This window comes from Mus musculus, chromosome 17 (genome assembly GCF_000001635.26).
Source record: "Mus musculus strain C57BL/6J chromosome 17, GRCm38.p6 C57BL/6J".
NCBI lineage: Eukaryota > Metazoa > Chordata > Mammalia > Rodentia > Muridae > Mus > Mus musculus.
Genome location: NC_000083.6, coordinates 78,937,103 through 78,963,120, shown reverse-complemented (window position 1 = coordinate 78,963,120; position 26,018 = coordinate 78,937,103). Strand labels below are relative to the sequence as shown.

Genomic DNA, 26,018 nt, shown 5'->3' with positions numbered 1-26,018 from the left:
TGTGAGCCACCCAATGGATGCTAGAACTCAAACCAGGTCTTCTGAAAGATCGGCCAGTATTCTTAACCACTGAGCCATCTGTCCTGATACATGCTTTTTGTGTTTTAAAACAATATAAGCAGTATAGATACAAATATTACAGTCCTCGCTCCCGAGCCTACATCACTCACTCACCAGAAGTAGCATTTTTAGTTTAATTCAAACACTGCTACACTGGAACTTGCTTTTTCCTCTTTTGTTGAATGCAGGGCCTCATACTTCACACATAGTAGGCAGATGCTCTAATACTGAGCCCTTAGTAGGACATTATGTCACAGATCTATGCTGTTTATTAAATATTTAGAGTATTATTTGTGTGGATGTGTCATATTTTATTTACTCAGTTTCTTGTTGATGGGTTAGTATTGTATATAACATTTTAATGCATATATTATCTATATTGATGTAATTTTAAGTTTGATAAGCTATGGATTTCCAAGAAATAATATTAAGTCATATACTAACTATTTTGTGTTTTTCTTATATTCCATTCTATGTACAGAAGATCTGGCTACCAGTATCTCCGTGTCTAACTGTCAGGTTCAGGAGAATGTCGTAAGTAATAATTACATCCCATGTGCGCAGACCGAATAATTAAAATAAGGGAATTAATGTGAAAATCTTACCAGGATTAAGTTTATATCCCCAAGTGTGGGAACAGGACCAAGGGCAGAAGGTGAGAGGTGATGGAGTCACACGATGAACCCCGAATCCTGGGAGTCAGACTCTGGAGAGCAGCATCAGGGTGCAGAGCTGAGTTTATTGTGCAGCACTGTGCAGTACACATAAGCTTATAGGCAGTGTGTGAGCCAATCCCAAGCCCCTAAATCCTCGGCCAATCATATCTGACCATACTGTCACCATGCTCCAGTGAAAACCCTGCCTGATGAGGTAACTCAGAAGGAGTGGGGGGAGAACCGTCACCTGTTAGAACTTCTATGAAGACAGGGACGTAGCCTAGCCACTGCCCTGGCCTCTGTTCTTTTGGCAAATTTAAATCTAATGCAGTGTTCGGCAGGTCCAGACTCTTCAAGGAGTCGCAGGAACATGTGGGAAACTCAGACATCGCTCCTGCTGAGCAACTTCCACCCTGTGTGGAACGTGCATGCGTGCGTGCGTGCGTGTGTGTGTGCATGTGCGTGTGCGTGTGCGTGTGCGTGTGTGTGTGTGTGTGTGTGTGTACGCGCGTGTGTGCGTGCTGTCTCTCACGAGCTTGGTGCTCACTGACTAGGCAGTTGGCCAGCAGCCTCAGGATCAGCATCTCGCACCTGCCTGCATTGGAATTAGAAGCATGAAGCACCACACACTTCTTTTAAAACTAGGTTCTGTATCAAACTAAGATCTTTGCACAGCAAGCACTTTACAAGCTGAGCTATCACCCTAGCCTAATGATTTTGTTGTGGTTTTGTTTTTATGTTTTAAGTCGAAGATAGCAGTCTTGTGTTTGGTAAAACTTAGTTCTTAATTTTTTTATAGGTCAGTACTGAATATGAAATTTATTTTCAACTCAAAGCATCTTTTTTCCCTGAAGGGTTTTTGGTTGGTTGGTTTGGTTCTATTTTGAGACAGGTCTATGTAGACCAGGCTGGCCTTGAACTCACAGACATGCCTGTCTATGCCTAGAAGGTAGGCTAGAATTAATGGCATGTGTCACCACACCCAGCTCCTAAGGGTATTCTTAAAGAATAAGGTATATAAGTTATATATAAGTTGCATATTGAATCATAGTGTAAGGCCAGGCTAACTTTCTCTAAAATCCAAAAAGCCTTTGCTTCATAAAATATTTTGTGCTTCATAAATTTTTTTGCCTCTAACATGAAATTAAAACTAAGTGTTTGAGTCAGCGACGTTGCTGTGCTTGCTTGATGAAGAACACTGTGCTTGCTTGCTTTCTCTAGGACATCAGCAGCGTTTACCAGATCTTTGCGGACGAGGTGCTTGGTTCTGGCCAGTTTGGCATTGTTTATGGAGGTAAGCAATGACAGCCTGTTACATACATATCTTCTAACTTGTAAACTCTGACGACAGCTGACATTCTTTTAGCTCACAGTTCTGTTAAGTGCTCTCCTCCTCAATGGCTGGTTCATATGCTCCCAACTAAAACCAAGTCTCTCTTCATTTCCATAGCAGAACTAAGAGTGGCAGGGTCAGGAGATTACTTCTACAGTAGTCTTCATGTCTTCTTGCAGCAGCTCGTACGTAAAGATGTGTTTGTATTGGCTTATGTGCACTGTTCACTGAAGTATGTTTCCCACTAGTTTCCAATGCACGGTCAGCATTCATCTTCTCAGGTCTGAAGAACTGAATTCTTGCTCTGTCCTGCGGTTAAGAACACTGATTAAACCATTTAGCATCTGTATCTCAAAATCTTGACAGCGGCTTAATGAAGGTAGTAAACTGAGTTGCACTGCACATAGGCTTACTGGACTTAATTACAACAAACGTGCCCATGACATAACTGTAAGCTGTGACCCCAGATAGGATGTGAACCCTTGACCCCACCTTCAGTCCTCCCCTTCTTTCACACCACTCTTGGAGTGAGCCTTTCAGAGCATCAGCACCGCATGTTAGTATTAGGACATTCAGAAGCCTGTGGTCCGTGTCCATTGTTCTTAGAGTATGCAGGCTGCTACAGTCTGCTTATGTAACCTCCAGTCTAATTACAGTTCATTTTTTATTTCTTCAAGGCGTGCTTGCATGCCTCTGTATTTGACCTCTGCACCTTTCTCCGTCCTTTAGTTAGCATGTGTTTGTTTCCAGCCTCAACTGAAGGACCACCTCTACTGCACTGGTTCTCAGCCTTCCTAATAACATGGCCCCTTAATACAGTTCCTCTTGTTATGGTGACCCCCCCCAACCATAAAATTATTTTTGTTGCTACTTTATAACTGTAATTTTGCTGTTATGAATCATAATGTAAGTATCTGATATGCAAATGAGCCCAATGAAAAGGTCGTTCACCACCCCCCAGAGGCGTGTGCCCACAGGTTGAGAATCACCTCTCTATGTGTTTTCTGACCATCCTATTGCTCATCTGAGTATCTGCATTGTGCTTCCTCCATGCCCCTGCCTTACGGTGGGCATCCTCCTGCCAGAGAGCCTGTAACACTGGGTCTCTCTCATCTTCCTGCGGAACTCTGAGGGTAGCCTTGAGGATGGCTGTTTTGTTTTCCAAGTATCTGCTTGGAACTGTGCCTCACCCAGAAAAATGTGTGGGTTTTACACATGCACACATCTGTGGTTTGCAACTTCAGATTTGTTAGTTTTATACTAGTGAGGTCTCTGGAAGACCTCACTGAGGGAAGGGTAATTGGTCTGAAGTACCAGACAACCCCTGTCGTTTAAAGCAGTCAGGATTTTAGGGCTGTGCCCTTGAAACAGTTGTAATTTTCAAGTTAATCAACAGGTGGAGAGCAAGTCCCGTGTGTTAAATGGAGGTAAGAATGTGCCTGCTGTTCCCACCTCTTCAACGGTGACCCCACTTAGTTAGTCCAGCGTGACTCGTTTGTTTCAATGGGTGAATGAGACACTGTTATGTACTTACCTTATACCTAGAAGTTGAAGGTCTGGAGCTTGAGAGTCTGCTGTACTTAACCACGCTGCTGACTTGGTGAACCTAGACTAAAAGTCACTAGTACATCATTTCCATCTTGACAGACTCCGAAGACTTGGTCAGGGCGTTTAAAAACTGTCACTTATTTACTATGATCTGTTACTTCTCAGCAAGCAGGCCATGGAGGTGTTATGCCATTTCAGGTCATGAAATTGCCTTTATTACAGGCAGTACAATAGAGGAAAGCATCATGTTTCCTAGAATGTGGAAAAGAACATGAACAGAAGATGTAAGAATAAATAAATAAAACTTCAGTCTGTGGATAAGTTGTCAACCCAGCTTTTCTGTTATATGTGAGCTGCCAGTTGATTCTTTTCTATTCTTTGACAGGAAAACACAGAAAGACGGGAAGGGATGTGGCTATTAAAGTGATTGATAAAATGAGGTTCCCCACAAAGCAAGAGAGTCAGCTCCGGAACGAAGTGGCCATTTTACAGGTAGGACTTAACGGTGGCTCCCGTAGCCTGGAGTTTGATTTGTGAGACTTCGAATGAATATTTCAGATGATGCAGAAAGGATAGGTTTGGGGGTCTTTTGGATCTTTTGCATACTGAAGATTATAATGTATAAAAGTTTAAAGACCCACCCTGCTGTGATTTTACTTTTAAAGCTAGTTTGATTCAAATCTTTTTTTTCCTGAGTGAAATCTCTAAAAATAATAAAGGGAATTCAGTTTAAATTCCTTTAGAGATACTGATCCTTCTGCTGTATTTTTATCATGTCATTATTTTACTCATCAGATTTTCAGATACGATGTAAATATGCTAGTTACTCTAAAAATAAACACTAATTAAAGCGAAGTGTGCCTCTAGCAGTAAGATGTTGTTCTGTTAATTCAAGGTCTCTGCGCTGCGTTTCTTCAGTAAAAGTTTGGTGCTGTTTAGTTTTGTTTGGTTGGGATTTTTGTTGTTTTGGTTTTGTTGACACCAAGGGTTGCTGGGTAGCCCAAGATAAATCGCATGCTCCTGGTGGTCCTCCGGCTTTAAATCTCCTGAGTGCTTGATTACAGATGCACCACCATGCTCAACTTACTAAAGATATGTTAGCAGATGTAAATCACATAAAGCGCTTGCATTGTTCTTTTGACCTAATATTTTTATCTTCTTTGTGAGTTTAAGCAAATGTCAGTGGTACATTTCTTACATTATTATTGCTGGTAAGTAGCAACTACTTCATGTTTTCAGAGGAGGGATAATCAGAAGTCCCCTGATCAGTCGGTCCCCAGCTCAGATCAAGCCTGCTTCCAGCAAAGTCAGCGTTAGGTAGAATATTAATATTATTTACATAGGCTCTGTATAAGAGTGTTGTTAGCCGGGTGTGGTGGCGCACGCCTTTAACCCCAGCACTTGGGAGGCAGAGGCAGGCGGATTTCTGAGTTCGAGGCCAGCCTGGACTACAGAGTGAGTTCCAGGACAGCCAGGACTACACAGAGAAACCCTGTCTCAAAAAATCAAAAAAAAAAAAAAGAGTATATTGTTGATGTTTTTCATATTTACTTTTGAAATCTTGTTTGCTGTCCAACTAATACAGAAGACAATATGAACATAAAGATCTTCATCTAGGTATTAATTTCTCTTTGGCTTTGATCACAAACAGCCCTAGAGTGAATATTTAACTTGGGAACTTAAAGTTACTGCACACAGTGAATAGTGCTTGTTTGTATCAGTGTACAATTAGGTATTTTAGGTTGTCTCTAGATACTCAGCTTTCACTAAAACAGGTATTTGAGGGAGGGAGTTCGTGTGTGTGTTTGTGTGTGTCCAAAATTGTGACTTTGGTTATTCCTTGACAGTGTATAAACTCAGCAAAATCTATATGTGTAGATAGTTTAAAGATGAACTTTAACATGCTTTAAATGGGAGATAGAGTGTAGTGTGAACTTGAAACACAAGTACTTTGTAAAACAAAATTTCCACATAATACCTTATTTACTGATTGGTACACGCTAGGTATGTCGGTCAGTGTCACGTACCCCATGGTCAGTGTTTGGACCAGTTGTGCCTTTCTGTTAATGGTCTTTGTCTAATACAAAAGGAAGGGTGAGAGTTAAATATTTTCCTTTCCTTCTGTATCTTCATATAATCGTTGTAGTCTTTTAGGTGGTTTCATGCTAAGACTAGTTTTCTACTGAAGTTGATCACCCAAACACCCTTCCACTTCTGCAGAATCTGCACCATCCTGGGATTGTAAACCTGGAGTGTATGTTTGAAACCCCAGAACGAGTCTTCGTGGTGATGGAAAAGCTCCATGGAGATATGTTGGAAATGATTCTGTCCAGTGAAAAGAGTCGACTTCCAGAACGGATTACCAAATTCATGGTCACACAGGTATTTTCATTATACCTTGAAACCAGTAAACCTAAGACGAGTCAACAGCCCCATTTTGATATATTGGGAAACTAAGGAATGGTAGCCTTAATAAAAGTGAAACAATAATACTTTTAGCTACATTTGACTAAATATAGTAGAGTTTTGAAATTATTATACATTTCAAGAAGTCGCATTGGGATTTAGCTGATTTTCTAGGCATTTAAAAAAAAACCCTTTGCAGGAGTAGGATTACTTTTAAATTCTATTTTTATTTTATGTGTATGAGTGTTTTGTCTGCATGTATGTACATGTGTGTGGTGTCAGTGTAGGTCAGAAGAACTAGAGTTCAACTATCTTGTGTGGACTGGGGACTGAAGTTGGTCCTCTGCAAGGACAGCTGATCCCCCCACCCTCTGTACCATGCATCTTCTCTCCAGGTTGTAGGTCAGCATGGAAAGTCAGGGGTTCAGGGTGGTTTTAATACCTGTTTGCCATCTTACTTTGCTCTCAGTTGCTCCTCAAATCCTTCTCCCTAACAGATACTTGTTGCCTTGAGGAATTTACATTTCAAGAATATTGTGCACTGTGATTTAAAGCCCGAAAATGTGCTGCTTGCATCCGCAGAGCCATTTCCTCAGGTGAGACATTCTCAGAACTGGATTTAGAAGCATTTCTAAATTAACAACATTTGCAAAATTTCCTCCTGATACGGAACAGAGCTCTGCATACAACCATTGTAGTCTCTGGCTGCCAGTCTGAGGCAGCAGCTAAATCATTTAAATTCAGACTTTATTATATTGCTGGTATGTATTAACACTTTTTCAGATTAAATAAGTCTCAAGAAACAAACTTTGAGGTTTCTTTGGGGTGGGGCTGAGTTCTAATTATGTATATGAGACTTACATTCACACGTTTAAGCTCTTCAACTCTCTGAATAGAGAAGTCACCAAATTCAGTTATGTCTCAGTAAGTTTTACTCATAAGACATGTATCATATGACATATACTAGAAACAGCAAGCAGCCTTTGAATATGCCTCCAACTCTGTTCTCTAGCAGTTGTCTGCACTGTGTCTGTATAGACACCAAACCCCCCTCCCAGTTCCTAAATCACTTTGTCAGTTAGAGCATTGCCTCTGGGGAGGACTTAGCATTTGGCTGTTGGGCATAGCTGCAATCACTAGTAACCAAAACAATCTAAATTGATGCAACACAGTCAGTGTCCTGAGCTTTGCTAAGCCCATCATACTTCCAGAGAACATGGTAGTGGTTGTGGTCATGTTCATATGTAACCTTATTCAACTCTAAACCAACTGGAGTAGTAGTCTGTCAGCACAGAAAGCACTTACAGCTCAGAGGTTCTCGACTGTTCATTATCATCTGTAAGTCTTGTTTACTTACCTGCTGATCCATAACATCCTGCCAACAGATACTCAAAGATAAAGCAAAATGAAGGAGTCTTCGAATTACTGTAGTTTATTTTTCATGTAGCAAAACGTTTGAATACTTTTATATGTCTAGACACTTAGGATTCAAAACTGAAACACAATTTTACAGAAATAGAAAAGGGGTATATTAGTCAGGGTTCTCTAGAGTCACATGGAATATCTATATTTTAAGAGAATTTCTTGTGATGACTTGCAGTCTGTAGTCCAGCTAACCTCAAATGGGCAGCCGTGAGTAGGAAGTCCAAGAATCTAGTAGTTGCTCAGTCCCTCGAGGCTAGCTGTTTCAGCTGGTCAGAGAAGTAGGTTCCAACAGATGTGCTGGCAGGTAAGTGCAAGCAGGCAAGAAGAGTGAGTTTTTCCTTCTTCCAGTGTCCCTATGTAGGCCTCCAGCGGAAAGTATAGCCCAGATTAAAGGTGTGGATTGGAACTTGATTTGTCCCAGGTTTACCCTGAATTCAGATATCTGTCTGCCTCAATCTCCTGGGATTAAAGGCGTGTACTACGTTGCCTGAGCCTAAATTTTTCATGGCCAACATGCCTCAAGATGTCCGGGTCAGAAGCCTATGTCTTCCAGCCTCAAGATCTGGATCATAGGTGTGCCCTCCATTTCTGGGTTGTAGTTTATTCCTGATGTGGTCAAGTTGACAGCCAGGACTGTTCCAGGGTAACAGGGGGCTCCTCAATTGAAGATCAGCATCCTCCATCCATTTCATCAGGACAACAAAACTGAATCCTTGTTCCATGACTCCATAGAGAACAAATTGTTTTTAAAATAAGTGCTAGGATAGCTCTTCATACTGCTGTAGTCTCAGAGCTACAAATGGATCTGCCTGCCTCTGGGGAGATGGCGGTTCACTTGGCCTGTCTATAGCTGTTCGTGTATAGTCGGCACCTTTGCTTAAGTGCACTGAGCATAGCTAGGGACAGGTATTGATACATAGTTTGATAAGCTTTGACATATTCAATTTCCAGGTGAAGCTGTGTGACTTTGGGTTTGCCCGCATCATTGGTGAGAAGTCGTTCCGGAGGTCAGTGGTAGGAACTCCAGCCTACTTAGCCCCTGAGGTTCTCAGGAGCAAAGGCTACAACCGTTCTCTAGACATGTGGTCGGTGGGCGTCATCGTTTATGTGAGCCTCAGTGGCACATTCCCATTCAATGAAGATGAAGATATAAATGACCAAATCCAAAACGCTGCGTTTATGTACCCACCAAATCCATGGCGAGAAATTTCCAGTGAAGGTAAAAGAGAATTAAGTTTCAGGTTCTCACCTTTAGTCTGAAATCTTTGGGATCAAAATCATCCCGTCTCTTCATCTCCCTGAGTCAGTACCAGTCTTTGGGCACTCTATTGTATTTAGTTTATTATTATTATTAATTTTTATTCTTGAGACAGGGTCTCACTTTGTAGCCCTGTCTGACCTAGAACTCACCATGTAGACCAGGATGGCCTTGAACTCACAGAGATATATCTGCCTCTGCCTCTGAAGTGCTGGGATTAAATGTGTGTGCCACTGTGCAAGGCCAAGTACTCTACTTTTAAACTGTTTTGTCTCTTATTTTTCTCAAAATGTTTGGTCTTGGCAGTAACCCAGGCCCCACCAGCCTCATCCAGAAACTACTAAAGTGGCCTTTTAGCTGTGCTGCCCACTCGTCTCTCTGATTGTTCAGTCACTGCTACTGGATCCATCTGCAGAAACACAAGTTTCATGTATTTGGCTTCCCTTTAGCCACACCTGCTATAGGTTTCTGATGTGGCCCTTGTTAAAGAACCTTTTGGGCCTCACCTCCCACTTCTCACACAAACCTAGTTGTGTACTCCTAGACTCTTTTCTGTGTTTTGCATGTCTTTCCTCTAGCCAACAACCTCTCCTACAAGCCTCTTACGATTCTTCAAAGCCTACCTTCTGAGTGGCCTGTGTGTCCTCCTGACCTACCCCTCCCCTAAGCTTTAAAGATCTTCTTATGCTAACACTTGAGCATTTTGTCTTAAGGATATGTTTGGCTAACTGATTATCCCAGTCTTCAGAATAGCATTGTAAACCCCTTGAGTAGACATGTTTAGTTTATGTACTTTATACCTAGAGTGACCTTTTGTATCTGCAGGTCTTTTTTTCCAGTCCTTCCGATCCCTTCCCAGAAAGCTTCATGCTATAGTTGTCATGACTAGTGAAGGCTTTTCAGTCTGTCATGCCTCCTTCTGTACATGTCAAGAATGAGCCAGGGCTGTCGGCATACACTAGGAATCCCACGATTGTGGAGGTTTCAAAGCTTTGTACAAGACCTTTTCTCAGGGAAGGGGTGGGGAGGAAAAGACAGGGAAAGGAATGCAGTTGGTCCTGTTTAATTATTGATGGAGTACGCCATTGCCCCCAACCTGTTTGCTAAAACCGACAGTGGGAACTTTTGCTGTTGGCTCCACTTCATTCTGAGGATATTTGTACAAGAAGGGTGACGACGTCTGCCACGTTTTCACACCACGCAAGGGAGAGCTTTGTGATTATCATTGCAAGAGGGAAACCTATCTGGAACCAGTCTGCTTTGTTCATCCTCAAATGACAGTAATGAATACTTAGAACCCATGTGCTAAACACATCCTAAGCTTTTATAGTAAGCTGACTGCACCTTCCCAACAGTTTCATTGTGTAGATGAGGAAATCAAGGCACAGCACGGGTTAGCATAGACCATGTCATCCTGTGGTGTAGCACAAGTCAGCCTGGCAATCTGGCGTCAGGGTATGCGTGTAACCACGCTGACTGCCACCTCAGTAACGGAAAAAGTTGTCATTAATACTTATTACGGGCCACTTCTGTGTGTTCAGTTCTGTGTACTGGAGAAGCAGATTTCGTCCATGCCATCTTTACGTGAGTCCATCTGCTCCCCTGCAGGCAGAATCACAGGTTTGGGTTCAGTACCCCAAAACTCATATATATAATTTTGCTTTTCATCTAGCAATTGACTTGATAAACAACTTGCTTCAAGTGAAGATGAGAAAACGATACAGTGTTGACAAATCTCTCAGTCATCCTTGGCTACAGGTAAAAGGAAAAAAAAAAGTACTCTGCATCGTCCTCTCCTGTGAGTTTGTCTTCACCGATGAAACCAGTCTAGGAGCAACAGGTTCAGCATGGCCTGGGATAATCTAGGCCTCGGTGGTCATTATCGTGCCATGGCGTGGGCCTCTGGACAAGGGCTGCCTGTCACTCAAGTCAGTGTTGACAAGCAGTTAAATACCCAGGAACAGAAACAATGAATTAATTAGCCTTTCATAAGTACTTAGCTGATTGGGTATTTTTTAAATTAACATGGTATACTGTTCAGTATATTTTACTTTAAATGTCCACTAAAAGTTTTTCTCTGTTTGGCCGGTTCCTCCATGAGTTATTACAGACATTTGTTCCAAAACCACAAGTCTGCACTTGAGAGTGTGCAGAACAGCTGTGCAACTACGTTGTAGGAAATGGAGAGTGGGGCTAACACTAAACAAGTCACTTCTGGGCTGCTCAGCACATTAGCCTGTAATGGACTCCGATTTCTAAGATTCACCTTCAACGTTGCCCATTCAGAATACCACAGTTAGAACTTAGGAAGAGGAGTGGCCAATTGTGTGACTAAGGTTATAAACAAGAAGGGGCTGTCGGCATACTGTCTATTTTATGGTTCACAATCATTTTCTTTTCCTAGGATTATCAGACTTGGCTTGACCTCAGAGAATTTGAAACTCGCATTGGAGAACGTTACATTACACACGAAAGTGATGATGCTCGCTGGGAAATACACGCATACACGCACAATCTGGAATACCCAAAGCATTTCATTATGGCCCCCAACCCAGACGACATGGAGGAGGATCCTTAGTTGTCAGTGCGCCGACCTCAATAAGGAAGGATTTCACTTCAAGAGCGGATACTTTGCTGCATGGCTGGTGGCCTCTGCAGGCTACCATTGCAAGGCGGCAGCACCGTGAGGAAGTAGAAGGACTTGTGGCATCAGTTCTGTAGCTCATAACGAGTAGGTACATGAAGGGAAACTGAGTAATAAAGTCAAAATGGAACTTCTATAAATTTTTATAGCATAAGCAATAACTGGTTCTGTAATTTTTCCTAATCCTTCACATTAGCACAATGTGAGTTAGCACTTAATTTATCTCTTTTACCTCTCCTTTTCTGTTATTACATCATTTGTTTTAAAGGCCTATGACTGTCTAGTTATTGCTTATAAGGTTGATTACTCAACAGGTTTGCAGTTAAGCAGTAACCATGAGGCTAACAGCATACAGCTTGCTGTAAGGACCTTTAGTGTTTGTCCACTGTCGGAGGCATTGCTTCCTCCTTCCTGGACCCGATAAGCAGACCATTGTACTGCTGGCCTTCCGGTGGATGCGTCTTTCCATATGGCCTGTATGACAGAAGAGTTGTCACATTTTCCATGTTATAACAGTCACTAGGATAATCGAACAATTGGTGTTACAAATGAATAGAAATAGCTGGTCATCACTCAGCTCTGCCTCTGAACACGTATGTTCTCAATTGGCACCATCATGTTACAGTATGCCACAGTCGGTGGGCACAACGCTGCATTTAACTAATTTATCCTCACCTGGAGTTGAATAATGTATAGACAAAATCACATACTAGAGAGGGAAGCTAACACAGGTCAGTAGATGTCACTGTTATCTGTTTCCTCTTCCCTTGGCCTTTGGATGGGGTTTCCAATACCTAGTGTTTTTAAATTAGCATTGTCGTTTGAGCAGTTTGGAGGAGTGACTGAAGTCAAACATGAAAACTTAGTTTATTGAGGTGGGACCTAATTACCAGTAGAGCGGATGGAGAAGGAGTAAGAACGTCTTACACTTCAGCTCCAACAGCCAGCTGTTTTGTAGTAGTTATTAATACAAGGTCAGTATCCCTATCTGAGCTGCTCTACACCAGGAAGGTTTCACTGCCAGATACTGAAATGTTTGCACACTCTACTAGTTGAGCATCCCTGACCTACAAATCCGAAATCCTCCAAATTCAAGAAACTTTGGAGTCCTTCAGATTTCCACATTAGTGATATTCCCACCTGTGCTTTACCCAAAGAGAAAAAGATCCAGGACCATCCTCTCACAAGAAATATAGTAGCTGTTTGTTTCTTCATTCCTCACTAGTCACAAAAAAAAAAAAACAAAACAAAAACAAAACAGGTTTTTCTTGTTGTTTTTCCTTTTCTGTGCTGAGAGCAAGAATTTGGAATGAGAAAGCCTGGGTTTAAGCCTAAGTGTCTTTACTCTGTGGATCTGTGGGGCTGAGCAGATAACATTGTCTGAGCATTTGTTTGACTTAGTTTCTCAGTCTGTAGAGTAGACACCATAAATTCTTCCTTCTGCCTTCCTCCATGTGGCTGTGAAGATTGGGCTATGTGACCACTTGTGACAATCTGGAATGCCAGGGTTGTCGCTTACCACGGGCTCTGAGATAGCAAAGGAAAAACTGTGTGTGTGAGCAGACCAAAACTAAGTGCCATCCCAGATGAGAATGCAGCTGCAGTGATCTGTCTAAAATTAAAAATGTTCTTGAGGTGACAGAAACAGCAGGGGTGCCCGGTTGTAAATGTTTATGCTTTGAACTGTCCTCACAATAGTCACATGACTAAGCACACTTAAAGTTGAGGCACAGGGTTAGTTGTCAAAGTGCATTGAGTTTAAATATGGATTTAAACCCAGGCCTATATCCCCAATCCCTTTACCCGTCCCAGCCATTGACAATGTACTGTACATCTGTAAGAATTTCCAGAAGACTTTCCAAACTGTCTCTGTAATTGTTTTCATACAGTAGTTGTGAAGAGTAATTTTAAGAAACTTCTAAGAATGGATTTTTCCATTTCTGCTAAGTCTGCTTGACCAGTATGTACAAGGTGGAACTCGTGTGTGTCACTAGGCAGCCCACGGTGGTTTTACCATGGGAGGTGAGAACTAACTGAAATGACTGCTGGTTTGCTGTACTTCTGTAATCAGACTTTACAAGCCATGACATTAATTGCACTCTGTTTTTGTCAAAGCCCTGTGCTGTTTAAAGAGAGACTGTAAAGGCGCTGTCACGGTGCGGAGTTGAGTAACCACTCCACTGTTTAACCTGCATAACTTTTTGTCATTGTCTTAAAGCCAAGCTGTGTTTGCATATATGAAAGTAATTGTTTCTTAGAAACATGTGACAATTTTCAAAGTAGTGTATAATGACACTGTTTAGTACATTTTATATTTTTTGTTACATCCCACTTTTTGTAAATATTCTCAAAACTTGATAATAAAATGTATTTCTCTATCACCATACTTTCCTATGTGAAAACCTTAGACCATCTCTAGTATAAGGATCTCAAGAGAGTTGTATTTGGTTATAATATTTTCCCCGGGCCTGAGTAACAGGAGTTTTTTTGTAAATATAGCCAATGCTACATGAGCACATATATATTTATATATCCTCTGTGAAAGACAACCCTTTAAAGTCATTTCAGGTGTATACTGCATTTGAGATAATTATCTAGAGGGTTCATTTATTGGAATACAATACAAAGAATAATGATAATTAAATATTTGAGCGACTATCCTAGGTATTACTAAAAGACTTAGAAAAATCAAAGGTCTCATGAAAAATCAAATTTCTAGAATTTGAGACTAGAAAGCACTACTAGACTCTTCCCTCTTAATTATAAAAAGTGAAACCAATTCTGTATGTGGGAGGAGCCAACTGTCAGTATTTACTTCTTTCAAATGTTCTAGCCTGGTCCTTGTGGGGGGGAGAGGGACATGAAACGGTGGCTTTAGAGATAGAAAAGAAGAACAGAGCGATGAGGAATGGTCTAAGGCTGGGAGCATAAGCCTGGGGAATGGGCTCAGAAGATAAAGTCCCTGCTGCATAAACAGAAGAGCTCCGGCTGGAGAGATGGCTCAGCGGTTAAGAGCACTGACTGCTCTTCCGAAGGTTCAATTCCCAGCAACCACATGGTGGCTCACAACCATCCATAACGAGATCTGGTGCCCTCTTCCGGAGTGTCTGAAGACAGCTACAGTGTACTTACATATAATAAATAAATCTTAAAAACAAAGACAGAAACAAAAAACAAACCAGAAGAGCTTCAGATTGGCTCCCCAGCGCCCATGGGGTTACATGCCTGTAACCCAGTGTGACATTGCTACAGAAGGGGCAGGGATGCAATCTTTGGTCAAATTAAGGAACTTTGAGTTCAGAGATGCTGTCTCAAAAACAAAGTTGGACAGCAATGGAGAAAAAAAAAATACCCGCTATAAACCTTCACGTGTAAATGCAATGCCCTAAATTTAGTCACAGGGTACGTATAAAAACTGTAGGTGCTGTGGCTGAAGTGTGCATACAGCATAGCACACCAATTAAATATGGCGTCATTCCTTCTTTTCTTACAGACCAAGACACAGAATGTTAATGCCATTCTCAGCTAAGCAGAAGCAGCAACAGAGAAATAAGTGATGGGGGCTGGAGAGATGGCTCAGTGGTTAACAGCACCGACTGCTCTTCCAGAGGTCCTGAGTTCAAATCCCATGGCTAATCCCATGTCCACCTAAGCCCCTCATAGGACTTGCTGCTGCTAACCACGTCCCCAGATGCCCATTCACCGCATTAATAGGAAAGTTCTACAGACAACTTAATTCACAGCTAAAATTGTGTATTTATCTGAGAATGAGCTCAGCTTAGGAAGTTGCTCCTCCTGGAGAGTTAACATTACTCTTAATTTTTATTTCAGTAAAAGTCAGATTTGGTACAGGTTTTTCTAACTATGACTTTTATTTCTTACGTCTTTAATATTTGTGTTACCACTCTTTACGTTCATCCATAGAGGCATTGGAATCCTTCCGAATCCTGCTTCCAGAGTGGAGAGCTGCCGACTCCTTCCCAGTTACTCCTCCTTCACTTGTGCACAGAACAGGAAACTAAGTCTATACTGACGTACTCAGTTAATTCTTTCCTTTAGCAAAAACAGGATCTTAACTCTAGAAACGCACATCTGACTTCTTCCATTTACTAACCCTAAGAGAGCCTTCTACCAGAATACACTGACTGCTTTTGCCCTTTAAAAATACCCAGATCTGTTGACTTGAAATAGCCATTTACCTTATCTCCAGTTTCTAACAAACCAATCAGTGCTCATATGTGTTTTTAAAAATCAAATAGAAATACAGTAAGTTGATAAGGAGACAATTTCACAATAAATCACTTTACTGGGTTGAAAACAATTATACCAAGAGTTAGTTATAACCTTTGACATTCTACCATTTTGATTGTATTTATATAAACAGGCTATTTTTTGTTTGTTTTTGGTTTTTTTGGTTTTTTTGTTTGTTTTTTCGAGACAGGGTTTCTCTGTATAGCCCTGGCTGTCCTGGAACTCACTCTGTAGACCAGGCTGGCCTCGAACTCAGAAATCCGCCTGCCTCTGCCTCCCGAGTGCTAGGATTAAAGGCATGCGCCACCACTGCCCAGCATAAACAGGCTATTTTTATTGACTGAAAAGAGATACTAGTTTGAAAACTTATGTTACTTCAATATGCAAAGTGAATTTTGTTTATTTTGATTTTTAAGGCCCACTGAGGAATAAAAGTTCAAGCTGAAGTATCACTGCCAAACAAGTTCATCAAACCCAGCTACAGAGGAGGAGGGGGTTTTTGACTGGCAGGCATTCCTTTCTTGACTCCCCCCATGAAGTCTCTGATGAGGTAGCAAGGCAAAGAAGTGAAATCTTTCTCCCATCTTCTGAGGATTCATTAACATATCATACCCTCCAAGTAGCTGCTGCTTCGCAGATGGCTCACCTGCTTTATCCAAGAGAACCTGAGCGGAAAGAAAGGCCTTTAAGGAACATCACCAGAAGAAAAGCATTCCCCAGCACAGGACTAATGATGTAAATGATGCAGTACAGCAATTCCCCAGATGGGATCACAGTGTCCTCTAACTGTAGGATGCTGTGATCCAAATGTATACATCTGCATCGTTAGCAGATATCCCAGGCGATCTGCTCCGTAACAACAGAGGAGTCATGATTTCATACCCATGAACGTGGTTTTCTTGGGCGTATCAGCCTCACATAGAAACTTGGCAAGCTGTGCACACCCCAGTCCTTACTTGTGCAAAATTACACCTGAAGCCTGCTCGCTATAAGAGCATTAACGCCAGTGTAGCTCAATTTAAATAATTTCCGAAATTAAGAGGTTTAGTGTTACTGAGATAAACCACTACCTTCAGCCGGACATCAATGCCCATGTTTTTTAAAAATGTTCGCTGTTCCACTGGACCCAGAGAGGCTACTTTTCCTTGTGCCATTCTGCGCAGGTAACTGAAGTCCACATCAGCTGTCAGGTCTGCTGTTCCAGGAGCGATTAAGACATCGTGAAGCTGGTGTCCATAAAACCCCTTGAGGATAAAGAACAGTTTTTAAATTCTGTTTTAGTTAACAGTATTGAGAGTAAAGAAAGGATAGCCTACTAATCCATTTTTTACATTGTCAGTGTTAAGAAAAATTATATCCTAAGTCTGTGGTTTAAACTCTACTCCGTAGCATTCTTTCTTCAAACAAAGTAACACATGGCAAACCCAGTAGAATATATGAAGTTGGGGTGCCTAACGATGTTGCCTTTAACATAGAGCTAGTTAGTGTTCCCATTAATGCTGTGGGCAAGTTCTGGTTATCAAAGCCTAGGTAGTTCAGTTTACAAAGCCTGAGAATACGGTATGTGCTCCATCCAGAGCTGCACTACCATTATCCTAGAGGAAAGGCTAGAGAACAGTCTCCCAGGTAAGAATTCCATTTTGGTTTGGTTGGTTTCCATTTCACAGTTTCTCTGTGTAGCCCTAGCTGTCCTGGAGCTCACTAGACCAGGCTGATCTCAGAAATCCGCCTGCCTCTGCTCCCAAGTGCTGGAGCAGAGCACCACCACACAGCAAAAATTCCTAGCAGTAATAAAGTTAGAAAGAACCAATGAGCCAGGTGTCTTGGCACAGGCCTTTAATCCCAGCACTCGGGAGGCAGAGGCAGGTGGATTTCTGAGTTCGAGGCCAGCCTGGTCTACAAAGTGGGTTCCAGGACAGCCAGGGCTATACAGAGAAACCCTGTCTCGAAAAATCAAAAAAAAAAGAAAAGAAAGAAAGAAAGAAAGAACGAATGAACGAAAGAAAGAAAGAAAGAAAGAAAGAAAGAAAGAAAGAAAGAAAGAAAGAAAGAAAGAAAGAAAGAAAGAACGAACCAATGATCTAGAAAACAATGTTTAGGAAGGTAAAAGAAAATATCTGGAAAGAAAAATATGTTAAAACAATTTGCAGTAGCTAGGTTGAACATGCAAAGTAGCTTTCTTTTTTTTTAAATGAAGGCAGGGTTGAAACATTAATGTGAAAAGACTCTTTCCAAAATTTTATATTATTCCAATGCTTCCTAGGCTCGATGCCAATCCAGGCTCTGTGCTAAGAATGACTGTAAGATCTGAAATAATGGGTAGTTAAAACAGCATAATTAACATTTAATTTTAAAAAAATGAATGCAACAAAATTAGATACCATAAAAGCTAAGCTAAGATCTTACAAAGAGATGCTGATAAAGCCTGCCCTGTATGACACATACTGACACATACTCTCAAGGTGTCTGTCTTTGTGCCATCGTGACCGTAATCCGCAATCAGGGCTGCACCTCCAGTTGACGCAATGCGCTGGGACAGTTCTTGGATGATAACCCCAGCATCGGGACATACTTCCACATGTTCCCTCCTTTCATCACGCTGGTAAGGGAAGAGTTAGTTAGACTCACTGCTCACTCACAAGAGCTGCCTCCTTAGGGTCTCACACATTTCCACAGTGAACATTTTCTTAGTTGTAATGAATTCAGCTTGAATATGGTCTGGCCAGTGTTTCACACGATGCCCTTTTCAGTATACAGAACTTGGTTCTTTCAAGGTGGACATTAAGTTTGAAGACATGAAGAACATGAAGGTATGTTTTCAAAACCTGTTTTTAAAACTGAAAACTTGAGGAAATTCTTAACTAAGTTCTAGAAACTAAATGTTTCTCTGGGGTGGAGAAGAGGCAATAAATGAAAAGCTTAGTTATTCCTGAGAACCAAGTGGTATTTGGGGACCTTTAAACATAGCCCTGGAGCTAAAGGGATGGCTCGGCAGTTAAAAGCAGTAGACTCTCTTCCAGAGAACTTTGGTTCTCTTCCCAGCGCCATATGGGAGCTCACAACCAGTGTCAGCGGAACCATCACCCTCAAACAAGCATGCAGGTGAAACACCGATATAGTAAATAAAAACAAATCTTTGTGGTTTCATGTAAGTTAAGTGCAGTCCCAAGGTAGAAAGCTCTGGGGACCATTTCTTTAAAGCAAGAGAAAACAGCAGTTAATCTGTTCCCAGTGTGGGGTCAAAGGTAGGTCTGGGTTCGACTATAACCCAACAGCTGTCACTGATGACAGTAATGAACACAGAGCACAACGTGCCTTCACGCAGAGAGCATTCCCTGTTAAGAAAACGATGGCATCATTCGTCATCAGGGAATGGAGGAGGCACTTGGCTGAGAAAGTGCTTCCTACATAGCAAGATGACACATGAGAGACAGCGTAGCCCATAGGGTTTCTGGACTGCCACTGTGACTGCCACCACAAAGTGCCTCAGTGCTGTGCTCCAGCTTCCCACTGGGAGAACTAAACTGGCAAGTGAGAAAACAGACTGGACTATCCTGCAGCAACATAAGCTTAGAAGAAAAACTCAAATTCATACTTGAATGAAGGCTTCTGCAGGGGTCGCACAAGGCGCCAAGACGAACCTCAGTTTATCAGAAGCTTGTGGGTCGACATCAACAAACACTTCTCTCCATCCGCGTGGTGTTTTCTAAACAAGATACATGAAAATACGCATTTGCAAGCACTTAAAACTCGATGCCCTAATGAAGGAATAACAAATAGAGCTATTGGAGAAGCAAGCAGCATAGGGCTGCACAGAGATGGAGTCAAACCCAGCATGAGCAAGCAGGCGCTACTGCTGTGACAAATGACTACATTACAGGAGACTTACTCTTAGCCTTAGAGGTTGCTGTGGATACAGCCTATCACTAAACTCAAATTCTCACACAAAGGATACAGGAAATTCAAGCCTTGTAACTTAAGCACGTGTCGGCAAGTCCTCATGACACGGTCATTCCCATCACAGACTCTCTCATATCCATACCCAAAACTAAGAATTCACAGCCACGTTCCCAGGAAAATAAGAAGAGCCTGGTGGATGTTTGCTTCTCCATCACAGTCATGAGCGGCCCACATAACACTAACTTGGGCAGGCAGTGGGGAAGCACCATGCTCACAGCACAGCTCTAAGGCCTCTGCTTAACCGTAAACAGGACTTTCCCAACAATACCTGAAATTTATGCACAGGAAGAACATCAAAAAACTCATGGGCGAGGTACAAGCTGTATCCTATTTACAAGTACAAGAAAAATACAGTTATTCGGCATTTCAAAACAAACAACTCCATTGAACATTAACCCTAAAAAAAAAAAAAGAAAAGTGCCGATTCTTCAGCAGTGAAAGCAGGGGTGCTTCCGTAACCACCATCCAGGCCAGGGGTCCCCAACCTTCCTGAGTACCGCTGAGACCCTTTAATACAGATCCTCATGCTGTGGTGACCCCCAACCATAACATTATTTCATTGCTCCTACACAACTTTAATTTGCTACTGTTATAAATTTTAATATCAGATGTGTAGAATATGAGATATGCAACCCCTATAAAAGAGTTGGTAAACCCCCAAAGCGGTCTCACACCACAGGTTAAGAACTATGAGAAACTCAGTGTAAACAGCACACACACGAACAGTCCCTCCTCGGTCTGCACATCATGGCCTGAGAACTGAACCCCCAGGGTCAGCTAAGTCTCCCACTCGTCGCTAAGCCCCCAAGCAACGAGAGTCAAACGCATCAACTGTGAAGGAATGTGACCTTGAGGTCAGAAATGGCTTTTGGCGTCCTGCTGAGGCGCTTGTCTCCACGAGGTCAGTCTCCTAGGCTGGTAAACCACCTCACCTTGCTTGCCTTTGGGCAACTAAAGATTTTTTTCAAGAGATTAATGACTAAACCCATCTACGATCACTTTCTTCAGCTGCTCTGGGGCATTTCACCATCAGTACTATCCTAGATAAGGGGAATGCTACAGAGTACAGAGGTTTCCATTTTGGGTTTCTATAAAATGATATGAAATCTACCACTCCTTTATGTTACGTGATAGTCTATTATTGTGTTCTTTGCTGAAAAAAAAGGAATCAGCTATTCTCTGCAGGTAAGGGACTTGGAAGTGGTAACTATGAAAGTGTAATAAAAAGCTGGTCGGCTGTCACAGCTGTGGAGCGCTCTGACCAACGGTCTGCCTTTTAATCAATGTGAAGTTATACCTTCAGGAACATCCTTCAGGTCTCGGTACCAGGAGACTGGAATCCCAGACTTTGTGACACCTTTCATGTACACCAGGGATTCAGCGTCTCTCTCCAATGGGACCTTCTCCTCAGCCAGTGTCAGTGCTTGGATCTCACTTAGTTTCTGGCTCACCTCTACAAGGTGTATTGAGATGGCACAGGTCTTTAGCACAGACCCAAGCTGACTGAACACCTAAAATAAAAAAAATAAATAAAAAAATAAAAAAGGAAAGAAGCCTCTGTCTCAGTTACTGTTCTGTTGCTGTGGAGACGCAGTGGCCAAGACAACTTAGAAAGAAAGCAATAACCAGCGCTTCATTAGTTTCAGAAGGTGTGTCCTTGGCCATTACAGTGGGGAGAATGGCAGCAGGCAGGCAGACATGAAGCTGGTACAGTGGAGAATGGCAGCAGGCAGGCAGACATGAGGCTGTCCCTGTGGCTGAGACCTTACATCTCATCCATAAGTTGGAGGCAGAGAGTGGGAATGGGCCTGGTGTAGGCTTTGGAAACCGTTAAGCCCATCCCCAGTGATATATCTCCTCTAACAAGGTCATTTCCTAATCTTTTCCAAAACAGTTCTACCTAAGAGAGACCAAGCATACCAAGGTATGAGCCCACGAGGGCCAAACCACCACACACCAGCAAACACACTGTGTCAAGTAAAAGGGGTTTCTGACTGCTCAGCACAACTGTTGAGTTGAAACACAACAAAGATTGACCCCTGACCCAGGTCATTCTCCAGTAACATGTAAGAACCATGTCTATTAGAGGTTAATAAGCACCATCTATGTAAGAAATAAACTACAAGATGGCTTCCGAGTAACAATTGACTATTAAAAATAAGAAGATTTAGCATCCACACAGTGTTTCAGATCAAGTACTCGGAAAAAAAAGTCCAAGAAAATAAAATACAGGGTTGATCTAATAAAACCTGGTGTCTATTAAGACTCTCTGGGGACAAGATGAAACAGTATCCTCTGAGCCAAATTAAATGGCACTGGTGGCTTGACTGAGCCTGGGAGTAAAACACATTTTCAATTTTTCCTTCACTGTACAACAGTTTTTACTGTATGGAAAAATACAGGGGAAAAGGAAATACACTTCTTCCCAGCCTATAGCAGCTCAGGGCCCGCTTGCCACACGTTGCTTCCTCTACTTTTGGGAGTATGCAGATACAGACTAATCGTCTGACCTAGATTTTTTTTCTTCTTTTTTCTTTTGGTTTTGAAATCAAACTGTATATGAAAAAAACCTTGAAACAACAACTCCAGGTCAAATTTAAACAACAAAAGATCAAATTCAAACAACAAAAGGTCAAGTTTAAAATAGCTATTATAGGGGGCTGGAGGGAGGCCTCAGAGGTTAAGAGCACTGACTGATCTGCCTGAGGTTCTGAGTTCAGTTCCCAGCAACCACATGGTGGCTCACAACCATCTGTAATGGAATCTGATGCCCTCTTCTGGTGTGTCTGAGGACAGAGACACATACATAAAATAAATAAATAAATAAATCTTTTTTTAAAAAGTAAAATAAGTTAGCTATTCTATTTGGGATGCTTTGAAGCCCTTCAGGGGACTGGAATTAAAAGTATGCACTGCCACACCTAGCTAAGACAATACTATTTAAAAACTTCATTAAAATGTTTCATATTCAAATGGCTGTCAATTTTAAAAATATATAAAATAGAGCCCTGGAAACTTCATGAGTGGGATTTTTTTTGTATTTAAAATATAATCAGGATTCTTACTTGTCATTAAAAAAAAGAAAAGACTTGCTAGGTGGTGGTGGCGCACGCCTTTAATCCCAGCACTTGGGAGGCAGAGGCAGGCGATTTCTGAGTTCGAGGCCAGCCTGGTCTACAGAGTGAGTTCCAGGACAGCCAGGGCTATACAAAGAAACCCTGTCTCAAAAAAACAAAACAAAACAAAACAAACAAACAAACAAAAACCCTCTTCAATTCCTAATTTAAAAAAAAAATTTATCAAAAAAAATAAATCTATAATGATTCTATTTTTACACTAAATTGCCAAAAAACATACAAGTTGCCTTCAAAAATATTGATGAGTTTCAAAACAGCAAAAGCTTAAAGTTTAATAAATATTACTACATATCCCTTTAAAATATTTTTACAGAGTTCTAGGCAAAATGACAGGAAAGAGCAATAAAAGAATACCCCCCACTAGGACTCAGAGATGCTTGGTTGGTAAAGAGCCTGCTGTGCAAGCCTGAGACCTGAGCTTGTCCCTGGCACCTTGTCCTGCTGGCACACACCTTTCATCCCCACCCTGGGAAAGCAGAGGCAGGAGAAGGATGGAGCTTTCTAGCGAGTCAGCACATTTCCAACTCAATGAGAGATCCTGTCTCAAAGAGTAAGGTAAAAACCAATAGCAGAAGTCACCAGTGTCAGCCTCTGGCCTCCACATTACTCTGACATTGGATTTTAGTTGACAGATATATAAGAATTAGAAAGTAGGACTGAAAACCCAGATTAATAAAATTTGAAAACTAGTTCAAAAACAGAAAGAGGGATGTAAGAGAGGTTCTTTTAATACTTACCCTCAAAATATCTGCTGTGAGGGTGCCCCGACCAGGGCCAAGTTCCACCAGCTGGAATGCTGGGCTTTTTCCAGAGGCTATCCATTCACTAACAAACCACACCCCTAGTAGCTATGACAAGAAAAAAAACATTAAAGTGTTATACCATAAAACTCAATGTAAATACATACTTTATACCAAAAAGCAAAACATTTACAAATAATCCAATATAGGTCATTGGACATACATAGATCTATACAGATGCACACACACACACACACACACACACACACAGAGATCTGAATGCACTGGAACTTCACTGGGATTGTCAGGACATAGACTGCATAGGAAGCTCACTCTCAGGGTGAAGGGTGCTAAGCCCCATGGCACAAATAAGCAATCACTTATACAAAGGTACCAGACTTTGGGAACAAAAGGACGCAGAACAATTATGCCACTTCTTCTTACTCATGATTTCCAGTGTTACACAACCCTTAAATATAATTTACTTTCTCAAGCCTAGATTTCACTTGTTTATGTACTATTTCCTATTTTTAAGTCATCAAAGGCACTTTTAGGGAAGTAAATGAGCCACAACCCTGTTTCTTCCAGGGAGACCGCCACCGTGATCTGATTAAGTCAGAGCTGGCAGTTAGCTCACTTGCTTCTCTCTCTCTCCCCATTCAATCACATTGTTCATGGTTTTCCTCTTCTCAAACCTTTTCTATCTTCCGTTGTCCTTCACATGTTTCCACCTTTTTCTTTTCTTTCTTTTTTTTTTTTTTCTTTTTTTGGTTTTTCGAGACAGGGTTTTTCTGTGTAGCCCTGGCTGTCCTGGAACTCACTTTGTAGACCAGGCTGGCCTTGAACTCAGAAATCTGCCTGCCTCTGCCTCCCAAGTGCTGGGATTAAAGGCATGTGCTACCACTGCCCGGATTCCTCTTCTTTTTCTATAGTGAAATCTGAGTTTTTCAAGTGTTCTAAGTTTTAAATATTTGATGACTCACACACACACACACCATAAAACACTATTACACATGAGCATCGCTTGCTCTGCCCTCAGTATCTATAACATTTCTTTTAAGGTCTACATGTTGGTTATTACCTCCCCGAAGATTTGGCTTATTTCAGGTGAAGTAATAAAGTCTCCTTTTTCTCCTAGCATATCCTGATGCACATAATATCCCTGAGTAAAAGAGGAGAAATGGAAAAGATTAATTTTCAAATAAAGCTTTCAAAAGTGCTCCACCAAAATTTTATGGAATGCTTACAGTGAAGTAAGTATTTACCAAGAAAGTTCTCTCTTCTGAAGTAACCAAGATAAGGACAGAGTCTTTACCTAAATTTTACATAGTAGTAGTCATTTTGCAAAACTCACCAAACAGCAATTACTCAAGTAGAAGGGCTGCAGACAAGATCATCTCTCTACTCCTTGCCCTCTCCCACTCTTCCATACCAATGCAAAGTCTCACTTTCTTCTCATTTTAGTTCTCCCTGGCATCCATTCAGTCTATTCAAACAGTGTCTTCACTGACTTCTCTCTCCAAAGACTCCCAACCCAAAACTAAATCCAGTGCTTTTTTTTTTTTTTAAATAAGACAACAATTACGTTTCTTACAAGGCTTAATTATCTGGGGAGAAGACTTTGTCTTAACTTCATATCCCAAGTTTTACCATAATGCTTAACCTTCAAGAAAGACTCAAAGCTTTCTTTTAGCCAGGCAGGTGAAGACCACCTAGAATCCCAGCACTCAGGAGGGTAAATAAGAAGATGCTGCAAGTTCAAGGTCAACCTCATACATACAGCGTTTCCCTTATACAAACAGCAGAAATCCACAACCCCGGTTAGAAAATCAGCATTCCTTTAACTCAGGAAAATTAAATTACATTCTGTCACCTAAACTCCGCAGGAATTTGTCATGACCTCTTTTTTGGCACTGCCCTTTAACGCAAATGACAGATAAGACTATATTCCAAGGACTTCGGCGGTGGCTCAACACCTGATGGCTCTAGAGGCCTTCGGGCTCCTCTGTGTACACACACTGGGTGGTTCACGCTCCCCCTACGTTTACCTTGGCTGGGTTAGTCAAAACCTCCTTCATGTACTCGGCCACAGTGATGGGACCTGTAGACTTTATTTTGTACATAAGATGCCGCAGCATCGGTGTCACCTGGTTGCTTTCTGCCGGCTCATTCCCGGAGCTGTAGCATTTCCCTCTCCAAATACAGGGAAGGCCTGAAAAGCACGATTAAGCACCGCCCGCATTAGATATCTCCATTTCATTTACACGCGCAGCAAGCAGCCTAAAGCTTGTAAGGATGCCTCGTTCATCACTAACTTCGCCCCAACGTCAGGACCCGATGGAGGCAAGGCATGCACCGAACCCATGACTACAAGCCCCTCCACACAGCTAAGCCTCTCTGTGGACCAGCTTCCTGCTCCAGCCCCAGGTGAGCAACGGAGGGACCAAGGAGCCGCGCCATACGGTTTCCATGGAAACAGGATCCTGCAAGGGGACTCTCACCCGCGCGGGCCACGCAGCGTCTCACCAAAGCATTCATTCCTACACCCCGAGGCCAGGCTCCGCCCCGGAGGCGGGGTTTAAACGGTATTTCCTGAATCG

The 26,018-nt window shown here is 41.9% G+C and overlaps 2 protein-coding genes across 7 annotated transcripts in view; one reads left to right on the top strand and one right to left on the bottom strand.

The window, feature by feature from the left end:
- Prkd3 (protein kinase D3) overlaps positions 1 to 13,716 on the top strand; it is a 71,412-nt gene extending 57,696 nt beyond the window's left edge. For 2 of the 4 annotated variants that reach the window (NM_001171004.1, NM_001171005.1), the window contains 8 exons: positions 542 to 594; positions 1,938 to 2,010; positions 3,983 to 4,089; positions 5,818 to 5,979; positions 6,501 to 6,599; positions 8,380 to 8,647; positions 10,359 to 10,444; positions 11,091 to 13,716. In NM_001171004.1, coding sequence (NP_001164475.1) covers positions 542 to 594; positions 1,938 to 2,010; positions 3,983 to 4,089; positions 5,818 to 5,979; positions 6,501 to 6,599; positions 8,380 to 8,647; positions 10,359 to 10,444; positions 11,091 to 11,264 — 1,022 coding nt within the window. In that variant the 3' untranslated portion in view covers positions 11,265 to 13,716. The remainder of the gene's footprint in view (positions 1 to 541; positions 595 to 1,937; positions 2,011 to 3,982; positions 4,090 to 5,817; positions 5,980 to 6,500; positions 6,600 to 8,379; positions 8,648 to 10,358; positions 10,445 to 11,090) is intronic. The other 2 variants (NM_029239.3, XM_030250123.1) reach the window with 2 other exon arrangements.
- A 1,352-nt stretch (positions 13,717 to 15,068) lies between these two features.
- Positions 15,069 to 26,015, bottom strand: Ndufaf7 (NADH:ubiquinone oxidoreductase complex assembly factor 7). Of its 3 annotated transcripts, none has more exons than NM_028611.3 (10): positions 25,920 to 25,986; positions 25,467 to 25,630; positions 24,500 to 24,580; positions 23,416 to 23,526; positions 20,839 to 21,052; positions 19,810 to 19,868; positions 19,177 to 19,287; positions 18,037 to 18,180; positions 16,652 to 16,825; positions 15,069 to 16,246 (listed from the first exon to the last, which is right to left on the bottom strand). In NM_028611.3, the coding sequence occupies exons 1-10, from the start codon at positions 25,954 to 25,956 to the stop codon at positions 16,031 to 16,033; spliced, it is 1,311 nt and encodes a 436-aa protein (NP_082887.2). In that variant the 5' UTR covers positions 25,957 to 25,986; the 3' UTR covers positions 15,069 to 16,030. The 3 variants fall into 3 exon arrangements, 2 of the variants coding, with proteins under 2 accessions (NP_082887.2, XP_006525058.1); XR_385374.3 differs by having other exon boundaries at positions 15,617 to 16,246; positions 19,223 to 19,287; positions 25,920 to 26,015; XM_006524995.1 differs by lacking the exon at positions 18,037 to 18,180 and having other exon boundaries at positions 15,617 to 16,246; positions 25,920 to 26,015.
- Between the last annotated feature and the right edge of the window lie 3 nt (positions 26,016 to 26,018).